At 40.2% G+C, this 12676-nt stretch overlaps 1 protein-coding gene across 1 annotated transcript; it reads right to left on the reverse strand.

Annotated features, from left to right (window-relative positions):
* Positions 1-327: 327 nt before the first annotated feature.
* On the reverse strand, positions 328-1190 carry LOC132893964 (protein FAM181A-like). Its single transcript, XM_060933145.1, has one exon. The coding sequence runs from the start codon at positions 1165-1167 to the stop codon at positions 328-330; it is 840 nt and encodes a 279-aa protein (XP_060789128.1). The 5' UTR covers positions 1168-1190.
* Positions 1191-12676: the final 11486 nt, after the last annotated feature.

A 12676-nucleotide genomic window follows, 5' to 3' on the forward strand; every position in this document is an offset into this window, starting at 1 on the left:
TGACGCGGACCATAGAGAGAGAGAATATACTTATATACTTGAATAAATATATTGTTAATACCTTATTATCTTGTGTGCACAAGATAAATAGCTCTTGCACACAAGATTTTTTTTTAAATCACCTTTCAGGATTTAGGGGCTCTGTATAGCCTAATTGGCCCTTTAAGTGCTTCATCAAGACATTGGCAGGCCGAAGGGCTTCTAACTTCCGTCAGTATTTACATATCAAGACAAGGAATACAGACTTGACTCTTTAAATGGCGAAGTATTTCCAGTTCGTAGTCTTTGCCATTCATGACAGTGATGTTCCGGCATATCAGCAGACGCCTAAATAAAACCAAACACGCTGAAAATGGACGTAGAAACCGGTTTGGTTGGAATTGGTTTGACCACGACGTGTGTTGAACCGTATTTCAGTCCATCTTTGATTTTTTGCATGTCCAGTTCAGTTGCAGGTATTTTAGCTCTGAGGTCCGGTTCGGTAAATGCACTATAAGGGGTGAGAAGGTGGCTGTGGAGGAGCCGGTGTCCGTGGCACTGAACCGGACAGCACGCGCACACGGCCACGTTGGTAGAAGTCAGATCCACCTTAAGAGGTTCCAGGTCCGAAGATCCTCGCCGAACACGCAGCCACGAGTTAGATCTCAATTCATCTTCAATCGTGGTCTTTTTCTCTCCATCACTCTCCAAAGAGCCATATCCTAAAGTCCCACTCGAGTGGCTTTTCCACGCATATTCAAAACTGACATGAGAGGAGCGTGGTTCTTCCCAAAAGGAAGCCGGGAGCTGGCGTTTGCGCATGGGAATGTGACCCGGTGCGCTCCGGTTCTCACTGTTCGGGTTCCCATCCACATCATCTTCTCCACGTGTACTGGGCCTGTGTGTAGCTTGCTTGTCGTTCAAAAGGTTTTTAGCACGTTCCTGCGTAAACATAACACGCTTGTCCTCGGTCAGTTTTGCAGCACTGGACTCGCTGATCCTGTGCGTTTGGCACCGAGGTGTCCTCGGGCACTTCTGCGAGAAACGCTTGAGCTGCTTCTGAAGATATTTCCTGTGGTCCACGGAGCGTCTACAGGGGGCCGATTTGTCCAGAGCCGCCTTGATGTCGCTTGAAGCCAAATTCACGAAGTTGAGTAAGGTTTTCACTTCACTGTCAGAGCTTGCCATGGCTTCTCTTTTAAGCCATTCCGCGTCCAAAAAAAAAAAAAAGTCACTGTCTGGGGGAGAAAAAAAAAGGAATACAAATGAATTTTTGCTCCATCTATACAAAATACACTGTTCCTAGACCATCTTTTAGGAGTTATTTGGGCTGCAGGACATTAAATGTCTTCAGCAAAAAGAAACTGAAACACTAATTTTAATGAATATCCTAACAGTTCCTAGTGGAACCCTTTAAGATGACTCTAAAATGCATTTGAGGCTGATGATGCCTGCAGGTTCTTGAGGAACTCATCAGAAATTAAGCAAACGTCACCCAGAAGATCAACATATTGATAGCCTATAAACTTTCTAAAAATGATCTCTAAGAGAACTCACTGTTTTTGTACAGGAACGCTGTCCAGCTTGGCTGCCCTCTCACTGCAGTAGTTTAACCACTTGAACAAGCTGAATGAATATAAACTTCGTGTAGTTATGGTGCTTCCTTTGAGCCAATCAGCGACCTCAATCCCACTTCAATGCCCCCCCAATGAGCTCGCGCGCTCCCCGCCAGCGCATTCTTTCCCCGCGTGTATTGTTGCCATGGTGATCCCTAGAGATGAAGCGACAAATAGTTGCGATGTTTCTTTGTTGTTTTCTAGATGGATACTTTCGAGACACAGTATGGTAAAGTGTTGCTGTTTTTTTTTTTTTTTTTTTAATTGCCCAGTGCGCAGCGTCTTATGGGTAGATTAAAACCATCAAACGCTTGGTGCCCGTGTTGGCATGCTTCAGGGCAAAAGCACAAAGCGCGCTTTTTAGGATTTCGGGGCCACTTTTTAACTGTTCCGATCTAACACTCTCTGCTCTCCACCTCAGAGTGATGTCAGAAGCAGTTGGGTTTTAGAGTGGAGGGGAGGGGAAGGGAGGGGGTTCTTAAAAAGGTGGGCATAACCATGGTAAGGGGGCTTGAGCGCTCAAGAATCTTGTCTTTCTGTTTGCCCCCTCAATCGAGCCGCACAAAAGCTGAATTACTCATTCAAACCTCACCGGACAAAGGCGGAGGAGCTTGGATAGCACTCCCTGCATTTGTAGGCAAACATTTAGAGACCTAAATCGAGTCGTCGTGAAGGAGAAAGAGTTAGACAAAGCCCATAGAATTGCCATCAGCAAACATTTTCCCGTGTCATATTAGCGGGGTCTCCATGACTCCTTCTGGCCCGCGGACAATAGCGCAAGTTTGCACACTCGAATACTGTCACCCTGCCAACGGCAGGAGAGCCGCAAACAGGACAATCCCCGCTCGCGCAAAAAAAGCACGGGCTCTGCGGGGAAGGTCGCGGCAGAAAAGAGGAAAAAGGGACTTGTGAAATGCTAATTGAGCTCCGTCCCACATTCAGAAGGGGAAAAGAGAGAAGGCTACCTATCCACCTCCTTCTCCAGAGGCCTAATAGTGCTGTGAGGAAGCGGCTGTCTGGACAGCAGTCTTCAAAGCATGCCACAAAACTTTCACTTCACATGGTGGTCCCTATAACACAGACCATCAGAGACTATCTATCTATCTATCTATCTATCGTGGTGTGAAAAAGTGTTTGCCCCTTCCTGATTTCTTTTTTTTTTGCATGTTTGTCACACTTAAATGTTTCAGATCATCTATCTATCTATCTATCTATCTATCTATCTATCTATCTATCTATCTATCTATCTATCTATCTATCTATCTATCTATCTATCTATCTATCTATCTAGGTGTGAAAAAGTGTTTGTCCCCTTCCTGATTTTTTTTGCATGTTTGTCACACTTAAATGTTTCAGATCATCTATCTATCTATCTATCTATCTATCTATCTATCTATCTATCTATCTATCTATCTATCTATCTATCTATCTATCGTGGTGTGAAAAAGTGTTTGCCCCTTCCTGATTTCTTTTTTTTTTTGCATGTTTGTCACACTTAAATGTTTCAGATCATCTATCTATCTATCTATCTATCTATCTATCTATCTATCTATCTATCTATCTATCTATCTATCTATCTATCTAGGTGTGAAAAAGTGTTTGTCCCCTTCCTGATTTTTTTTGCATGTTTGTCACACTTAAATGTTTCAGATCATCTATCTATCTATCTATCTATCTATCTATCTATCTATCTATCTATCTATCTATCTATCTATCTATCTATCTATCTATCTATCGTGGTGTGAAAAAGTGTTTGCCCCTTCCTGATTTCTTTTTTTTGTGCATATTTGTCACACTTAAATGTTTCAGATCATCTATCTATCTATCTATCTATCTATCTATCTATCTATCTATCTATCTATCTATCTATCTATCTATCTATCGTGGTGTGAAAAAGTGTTTGCCCCTTCCTGATTTCTTTTTTTTTGCATGTTTGTCACACTTAAATGTTTCAGATCATCAAACAATCTATCTATCTATCTATCATGGTGTGAAAAAGTGTTTGCCCCTTCCTGATTTCTTTTTTTTTGCATGTTTGTCACACTTAAATGTTTCAGATCATCAAACAAATTATCTATCTATCTATCTATCTATCTATCTATCTATCTATCTATCTATCTATCTATCTATCTATCTATCGTGGTGTGAAAAAGTGTTTGCCCCTTCCTGATTTCTTTTTTTTGCATGTTTGTCACACTTAAATGTTTCAGATCATCAAACAATCTATCTATCTATCTATCTATCTATCTATCTATCTATCTATCTATCTATCTATCTATTGTGGTGTGAAAAATATCTATCTATCATGGTGTGAAAAAGTGTTTGCCCCCTTCCTGATTTCTTTTTTTTTTTTGCATGTTTGTCACACTTAAATGTTTCAGATCATCAAACACATTTAAATATTAGACAAAGATAACACAAGTAAACACAAAATGCAGTTTTTAAATGAAGGTTTTTATTATTAAGGGGGGAAAAAATCCAAACCTACATGACCCTGTGTGAAAAAGTGATTGCCCCCTAAACCTAATAACTGGTTGGGCCACCCTTAGCAGCAATAACTGCAATCAAGCATTTTTGCGATAACTGGCAATGAGTCTTTTATAGCGCTGTGGAGGAATTTTGGCCCACTCATCTTTGCAGAATTGTTGTAGTTCAGCCACATTGGAGGGTTTTCGAGCATGAACCGCCTTTTTAAGGTCATGCCACAGCATCTCAATCCGATTCAGGTCAGGACTTTGACTAGGCCACTCCAAAGTCTTCATTTTGTTTTTCTTAAGCCATTCAGAGGTGGACTTGCTGGTGTGTTTTGGATCATTGTCCTGCTGCAGAACCCAAGTGCACTTCAGCTTGAGGTCACAAACAGATGGCCGGACATTCTCCTTCAGGATTTTTTGGTAGACAGCAGAATTCATGGTTCCATTTACCACAGCAAATCTTCCATGTCCTAAAGCAGCAAAACAGCCCAGACCATCACACTACCATCACCATATTTTACTGTTGGTATGATCTTCCTTTTCTGAAATGCTGTGTTACTTTTACGCCAAATGTAATGGGACATACACTTTCCAAAAAGTTAAACTTTTGTCTCGTCAGTCCACAGAGTATTTTCCCAAAAGTCTTAGGGATCATCAAGATGTTTTCTGGCAAAACCGAGACAAGCCTTTATGTTCTTTTTGCTCAGCAGTGGTTTTCATCTTGGAACTCTGCCATGCAGGCCATTTTTGCCCAGTCTCTTTCTTATGGTGGAGTCATGAACACTGACCTTAACTGAGGCAAGTGAGACCTGCAGTTCTTTGGATGTTGTTGTGGGGTCTTTTGTGATCTCTTGGATGAGTCGTCGCTGTGCTCTTGGGGTAATTTTGGTCGGCCAGCCACTCCTGGGAAGGTTCACCACTGTTCCATGTTGTTGCCATTTGTGGATAATGGCTCTCACTGTGGTTCGCTGGAGTCCCAAAGCTTTAGAAATGGCTCTATAACCTTTTCCAGACTGATAGATCTCAATTACTTTGTTTCTCATTTGTTCCTGAATTTCTTTGGATCGCAGCATGATGTCTAGCTTTTGAGGATCTTTTGGTCTACTTCACTTTGTCAGGCAGGTCCTATTTAAGTGATTTCTTGATTGAGAACAGGTGTGGCAGTAATCAGGCCTGGGTGTGGCTAGAGAAATTGAACTCAGCTTTCCAAAGATGTGATAAACCACAGTTAATTTATGTTTGGGGGGGGGGGAATCACTTTTTCACACAGGGTCATGTAGGTTTGGATTTTTTTCCCTTAATAATAAAAACCGTCATTTAAAAACTGCATTTTGTGTTTACTTGTGTGATCTTTGTCTAATATTTAAACTTGCTTGATGATCTGAAACATTTTTAAAAAATAAGAAATCGGGAAGGGGCAAACACTTTTTCACACCACTCTATCTATCTATCTATCTATCTATCTATCTATCTATCTATCTATCTATCTATCTATCTATCTATCTATCGTGTGTAGCATATCCTACCACTGCTTATTCAGAAAATATAAGAAACAGTATAACTTCGTGTTAAAACACAATTTTAACGTTTATTACTGTTTGCTGTAAGATAATCTCCTTACAACACTCTCAAAAGAGATGTGTTAAAAACAACATATTTAACACAGCAGCGTGTTTATATAAGGACAACACAGTTTGTGTTAATAAATGTGTTGAACTCTATAACACTTTAACTGTGTTGAACTATTTAACAAACTGTGTGTTAAAACAACACAGTTTGTGTTTTATTTATTTATTTAAATAAATAAATAAAACACAAACTGTGTTGTTTTAACACACTAGTGTGTTAAATAGTTCAACACAGTTACTGTGTTATAGAGTTCAACACATTTATTAACACAAACTGTGTTGTCCTTATATAAACACGCTGATGTGTTAAATATGTGTTGTTTTTAACACATCTCTTTTGAGAGTGAAGGACACATGCAAACCACCATGATGATTAGATCAAATTATTAATGGAGTATAAGGGTGTGTAGGCTACCCTCTGCATGCAAAATGGCCATTGCTTATTTATGGCTACAGTAGAACATCAAATTATTGACATATGCCATGAGGACATATTCAAAGCCAACTTTTTTAACCACATACCAACATCCATGGCACTGCAGCGTTTTCACAAGGCTGCATTGCCATTTTGTCTTTTTGTTCTCACCATTTCAAAAGGCCAATTAAACAATAGCACACTCCTCTCAAGGCTGTATGGTTCATTCCTGCGCTTTTGAAGTGACAAAGAAAAGGGACGAAAGGAGAATGTAAGATGGGAAGATGGGCTATTGCACCCTCCTGGTTACTCTGAGGAAGATGGATGAGTAGATGATTGATTTATCTTTAAATTAAAGTCATGGTGTAAAAGTGTAAAATGTAAAAGTGGATTGAACTAAAATGATGCATGTAATGCTTAAAAATACTTATCCTTCCAGCTACTACACCACTGAAGGTGCTATCTATCTATCTATCTATCTATCTATCTATCTATCTATCTATCTATCTATCTATCATCTATCTATCTATCTATCGCCTTTATTTTGTCACATGCACACTCAAGTACAGTGAAATTCCTCCTCTGCATTTAACCCATCTGAAGCAGTGAACACACGCATGCACACACACCCAGAGCAGTGGGCAGCCATGCTACAGCACCCGGGGAGCAGTTAGGGATTAGGTGCCTTGCTCAAGGGCACTTCAGCCCAAGGCTGCCCCATGTTATCCAAACCGCATGTCTTTGAACCGTGGGGGAAACCAGAGCAAACCCACACAGACATGAGGAGAACATGCAAACTCCAGAAAGGCCCCCGTTGGCCACTGGGTTCGAACCCAGAACCTTCTTGCTGTGAGGCGACAGTGCTCACCACTACACCACCACCACCACTTATTTATTTATTGATTGATTTATTGTCTTAAGCCTGACACTCTGCAATAGATACAATATAATCTAATCTAGATTGAATTATAAACTAATATAGACCTCTAATCGGTACAATATAATCTGCACTAGGGACAATATAATCTAATATAGATCGAATTATAATCTAATATAGACCTCTATAATAACAATTAAATTCACCAAGCTAGGTTTACAACCATAGCCCAGACTCTCACAATGTTGGACTTTATAGAAGAGTAGCAAGAAGAAGGCCATGAGGGAAAAAAGCTATCAAGTTCATGCTTGCCAAATGCATGTTTGGAGGAGACTCAGCAAACATAAAAAAGGGAACATGTTGGTCTTGTCACAAAGTCCTATGTTTGTCGGAAAGCCAACAGTTTTTGACTGGGCAAAAATATCATGATCAAGCAAAGCTAGTGAAATATCCCAGACTTGAAGCTGCAATTGCATCCAAAAATGGTTCTGCCAAGAATTTTTTTTTTTTTTTTTGGGGGGGGTACTGATGCAGCCAAAAAATGTACATCCTTTTCTCTTAAATTTGGGTCACAATATAATAATAATAATAATAATAATAATAATAATAATAATTTTAGTGTAGTGGTTAGCGCTGTCGCCTCACAATAAGAAGGTCCGGGTTCGAGCCCCGTGGCTGGCAAGGGCCTTTCTGTGTGGAGTTTGCATGTTCTCCCCATGTCCGCGTGGGTTTCCTCCGGGTGCTCCGGTTTCCCCCACAGTCCAAAGACATGCAGGTTAGGTTAACTGGTGACTCTAAATTGACCGTAGGTGTGAATGTGAGTGTGAATGGTTGTCTGTGTCTATGTGTCAGCCCTGTGATGACCTGGTGACTTGTCCAGGGTGTACCCCGCCTTTCGCCCGTAGTCAGCTGGGATAGGCTCCAGCTTGCCTGCGACCCTGTAGAAGGATAAAGCGGCTAGAGATAATGAGATGAGATGAGATAATAATTTTAAAACATTTCTTTAGGTTGTTTAACCAAATAAGTAAATAACCAAATAAACCCAACTCAGTTAATTTTAACACCAGGTTGTAATAATACATTATGTGGTAAAGTTCAAATGGGAGAATACTTATATAAGGCACTGTTACATCTGAATGTGTCGAATCATCACTGTTTTCAAATCAGGTCATCAAGACATGTTTATGGCTATTGTTATCTGCAGCCAAAATTATTTCAGATATCTTTATTCGTCTCAAAGTGTTCTGTCAACATCTGAAATTAGGTGCTACATCAGTAGTAAGTTAATGAAACAGGTTTCCTCGAAACACAAATAAATGCGAATTGGACGTGGTGTGTATGCATTCAAAAAGGACCGTATTACCAATGTCTCTCACTAGAGGGCAGCATTGCTTTGGCAAAAATAATGTCATTACTCCAGCACCAAAACATAAAGTATGTGTGTGTAATTGTTTCCCATGTGCTTTGTGCATTTCAGAACAACACAAATTCTACTAAAGAAAATCTCTCAAATAATATGGTGTTATGATAAAGCAATTTTTTTGTTTGTTTTCATGACCTTAGGTAAAAATATATCACACTGGTAAAAAGTAGACTAGTATATATATTTTATTTGTTTTTATTTAACTGCCAAAGAATAGATCTCTCTTTTTGACTGCATGATATGAGTGTTTGCATAAGAGTGGGAAGCTTGACATATACCTCCTCCAACACTAATAGTATTTTTGGAGACCTTCAGTTACGCATGGTACCTGACAGACTTCTGCATTGTTAAGCAGTGCTTTTACTGTGTCCATCCTCTGGGGCGAAATAAAATTAGACTGATGCAAGGCTCAGAGTTCTAAATGTCAGGTCTACCTCTCTTTATCACTAGTAACATAAGGCCTTGCAGCTCTGTTCTTGTCCTTGCACATTTTAAATACTGCCTAAAAAGCCACTTGTACCCTGGAGCTGCCTTTCTGCATTCCATGAAATTTAGGTTAAATCTGTCTCATTACATGATGGGAGCAGCATGAGATCATATAGATTTTTTTCAATTTAATGAAAACTAAGTAGGGTCCATACTAGTAATTTCCCCATAAAAATAAAAGCATACAATACAATAGCTACTGCACTGGCTTTAAATCATGTACAAGTGATATACATGTGATTAAATGCTAACTTTAGATCAAAACCAGTTAGGATGGTACAGTAAATCATAAAAATTGGATATATTAGGTTATTTTATGATGATTATGTTTTCCTCTCCACAAAGAACTGTAAATGTATGTAAATGTTTTGTAAATGTGGGTGGCACGGTGGTGTAGTGGTTAGCACTGTCTCCTCACAGCAAGAAGGTTCTGGGTTTGAGCCCAGCAGCCGACGGGGGCCTTTCTGTGTAGAGTTTACATGTTCTTCCCGTGTCTGCGTGAGTTTCCTCCGGGTGTGCCAGTTTCCCCATAGTTCAAAGACATGTGGTTAGGTTAACATGGGGCAGCCATGTCCTGAGATTGGGCTGAAGTGCCTTTGAGCAAGACACTGAACCCACAACTGTTCCTCGGGCGCTGTAGCATAGCTGCCCACTGCTCTGGGCATGTGGGTGTTCACTGCTTCAGATGGGTTAAATGCAGAGGAGGAATTTCATTGTGCTTGAGTGTACATGTGACAAATAAAGGCTTCTTGGCTCTAACCCAAGCCAATACTTTCTCTTATAATGAATTGGATGAATTAAACCATAAACATTGGTCAAAATGCAATATATATGATTAGAATAATTTTTAGGTTTGTGTTTTTCGTTTGACCTGGCAACTTGTCCATTGTGTACCGCGCCTCTCGCCCATAGCCAGCTGGGATAGGCTCCAGCTTGCCTGCGACCCTGTAGAGGATAAATGGCTACAGATAATGGATGGAAGGGATGGATGGATGTTTTTCATTTCAGTTTTAGATGTGTTTGATCTGTCTGTCTAAGTTGAAGAGGAAGAGTAGAGAATGACATATGGTGTGGAGCAGCTGGAAACCCCTGTACTGAACAGAAGACAGCGTGTCTCTAAACATGCAAGCTGGCTGTGGAATATGAATATGCCTTGCAGCCTTATGATGTGAGTTGAAGCACAGCTTCCTTTTTCTATAATGGGTCCAATATGTGGCAGTTCTGTTGAATCCACACGTGGGAAATGGCTTTGAAGCATAATATACTGCACAGACTAAAAGGCTAAGTAAAATAATCAAGCCAAGATTTGTGCAAAACAAGCTTTCCTCATTACCTATGCCCTTAAAATGTTCTTTTTTTTTAAGGGCATTCAATGACATTTTGGCATTCTGGAAGTGACTATTACTCATATGGCACATTGTTGTATATCTTCTAAGAAGAATATATATATATATATATATATATATATATATATATATATATATATATATATATATAGGTAGTCGTCGACTTACGACCTATGCGACTTACGACCGATCGACTTTACGACCGTCTGGTTATGACTGCCAAGTGTTTCCCAGCTGAGCTAGCTGAACGTACGACAGTTTCTGCCCCAGCTCCCGGCAGCGCCTCTCGCCACGTACAACAGTTTCCGCCCCAGCTCCAGGCACATGCGCAGTCTCTCTCGCGCTCCCTCACACACTCCGTCATACAGTTTCCGCCCCAGCTCCAGGCACATGCGCAGTCTCTCTCGCGGTCCCTCACACACTCCATCATACAGTTTCCACCCCCAGCTCCTGGTTTATGAAACGAGCAAATGCTCCTGCCAGCCTGAGCGCTGCAACAGCTGATGATGACGTAGACGACCCACAGCCAAGCACCAGTGATGCCAGCGGTCACTAAATTTTGTATTTTGCTATGTGTTACATTTGTATTTTGGTATGTTTCAAACTAAAATGTTTTCTATTTTTCACACCTGTATTTCGTATTTTTTGTTTTGCACATATTAAACGAATTGTACTGTATGCAGTGTAGTATGCAGTGTTTGACTTAAACCAAATAATGAGCCAAGGTAATGAAATAAGAAAGTGTTGATAAAATAAGACTTTAAGATGATTACAATATCATTACACATCACAATATACTTACGTTCATTTAACATAGGCCGATTTACGACCAGATCGGTTTACGACAGGTCAGTCGTAACCAAACGCAGTCGTAAGTCGACGACTACCTGTATATATATATATATATATATATATATATATATATATATATATATATATGTGTGTGTGTGTGTGAGAGAGAGGATATTACACAGAAGATATGAAGTTTATCTTCGAGTGGTGAACATATATCATGAGTGAGTTAAGTGCCATCCATCCATCCATCCATTATCTGTAGCCGCTTATCCTGTCCTACAGGGTCGCAGGCAAGCTGGAGCCTATCCCAGCTGACTACAGGCGAAAGGCGGGGTACACCCTGGACAAGTCGACAGGTCATCACAGGGCCGACACATAGACACAGACAACCATTCACATTCACACCTACGGTCAATTTAGAGCCACCAGTTAGCCTAACCTGCATGTCTTTGGACTGTGGGAGAAACTGGAGCACCTGAAGGAAACCCACTTGGACACGGGGAGAACATGCAAACTCCACACAGAAAGGCCCCTGTCGGCCGCTGGGCTCGAACCCAGGACCTTCTTGCTGTGAGGCGACAGTGCTAACCACTACACCACTGTGCCGCCCCTGTGAGTGAAGTGAACGAGTGAAAATATTTTCAACACAAGAAGATGAACTTCATATCTTCATGCCACTGTGTAATATCCTTTATATTATATGGACACATTCGCAAAACAATACACAAGTTCATCAAACGAATTTTAATTTTGAACCAGTTCACCAAGTCAGTGGGAAAACACTGGAAGTGACGTCATTGACATCTTCACAAGTAAAGATATTTTAAAATATGTCACTCAGGTCCAGGATGTATTTCATATGAAAAATATGAGTTTTTCAACACGAGAAGATAAACTTTATATCTTCAAGCAACATGTAATTTTCTTTTTATTATATAGACACATTCACAAACAAAAACTACGCAAGTTAATCAAAACAATTCATCGATATCCTTACTAGTGAGGATATTGGAAAATATGTTACTCAATGTCCTGGATATAGTTCATATGAAAAATACAAGTGGCGTATTTCCCAGTAAAACATTCGTGTCTATATAATAAATATATATAAGGTGGCACAAGGGTACAGTGGTTAGCACGGTTGCCAAGAAGATTCTGGGTTTGATCCTTGTGGCCAACTGGGGCCTTTTTGTGCAGATTCTGCATGTTTCCCAGTGCCTGTATGGGTTTTCTCTGGATGTTCCAGTTTCTTCCCACAGTCCAAAAACATGTAGATTAGGTCAACTGCCTACTCTAAATTGCCCATAAATGTGAGTATGAACATTTTTTTGTCTCTGTGTTAGCCCTGCAATAGATTGGCAACCTGTTTCACCCAAAGTCAGCTGGGATTGACTCCAGCTCACCTGTAATCCTGATGGATAAGTGATATAGAGGATGGATGGATGGATGGATGGATGGATGGTTATTGCATTTATTGTAATTATTTTACCAATAATCAGCATCATGCGCTTAAATCATCTGGAAGATAAACTATTTTCAAGAGAATTCACCTGTACAACAAAATCCAGATACGGTCCTCCTTCTTAATGACAATGGAGTACAAAAAACATAGTGTGATCTTTAGTATAACTCATTAT

This window comes from Neoarius graeffei, chromosome 11, assembly GCF_027579695.1.
Source record: "Neoarius graeffei isolate fNeoGra1 chromosome 11, fNeoGra1.pri, whole genome shotgun sequence".
NCBI lineage: Eukaryota > Metazoa > Chordata > Actinopteri > Siluriformes > Ariidae > Neoarius > Neoarius graeffei.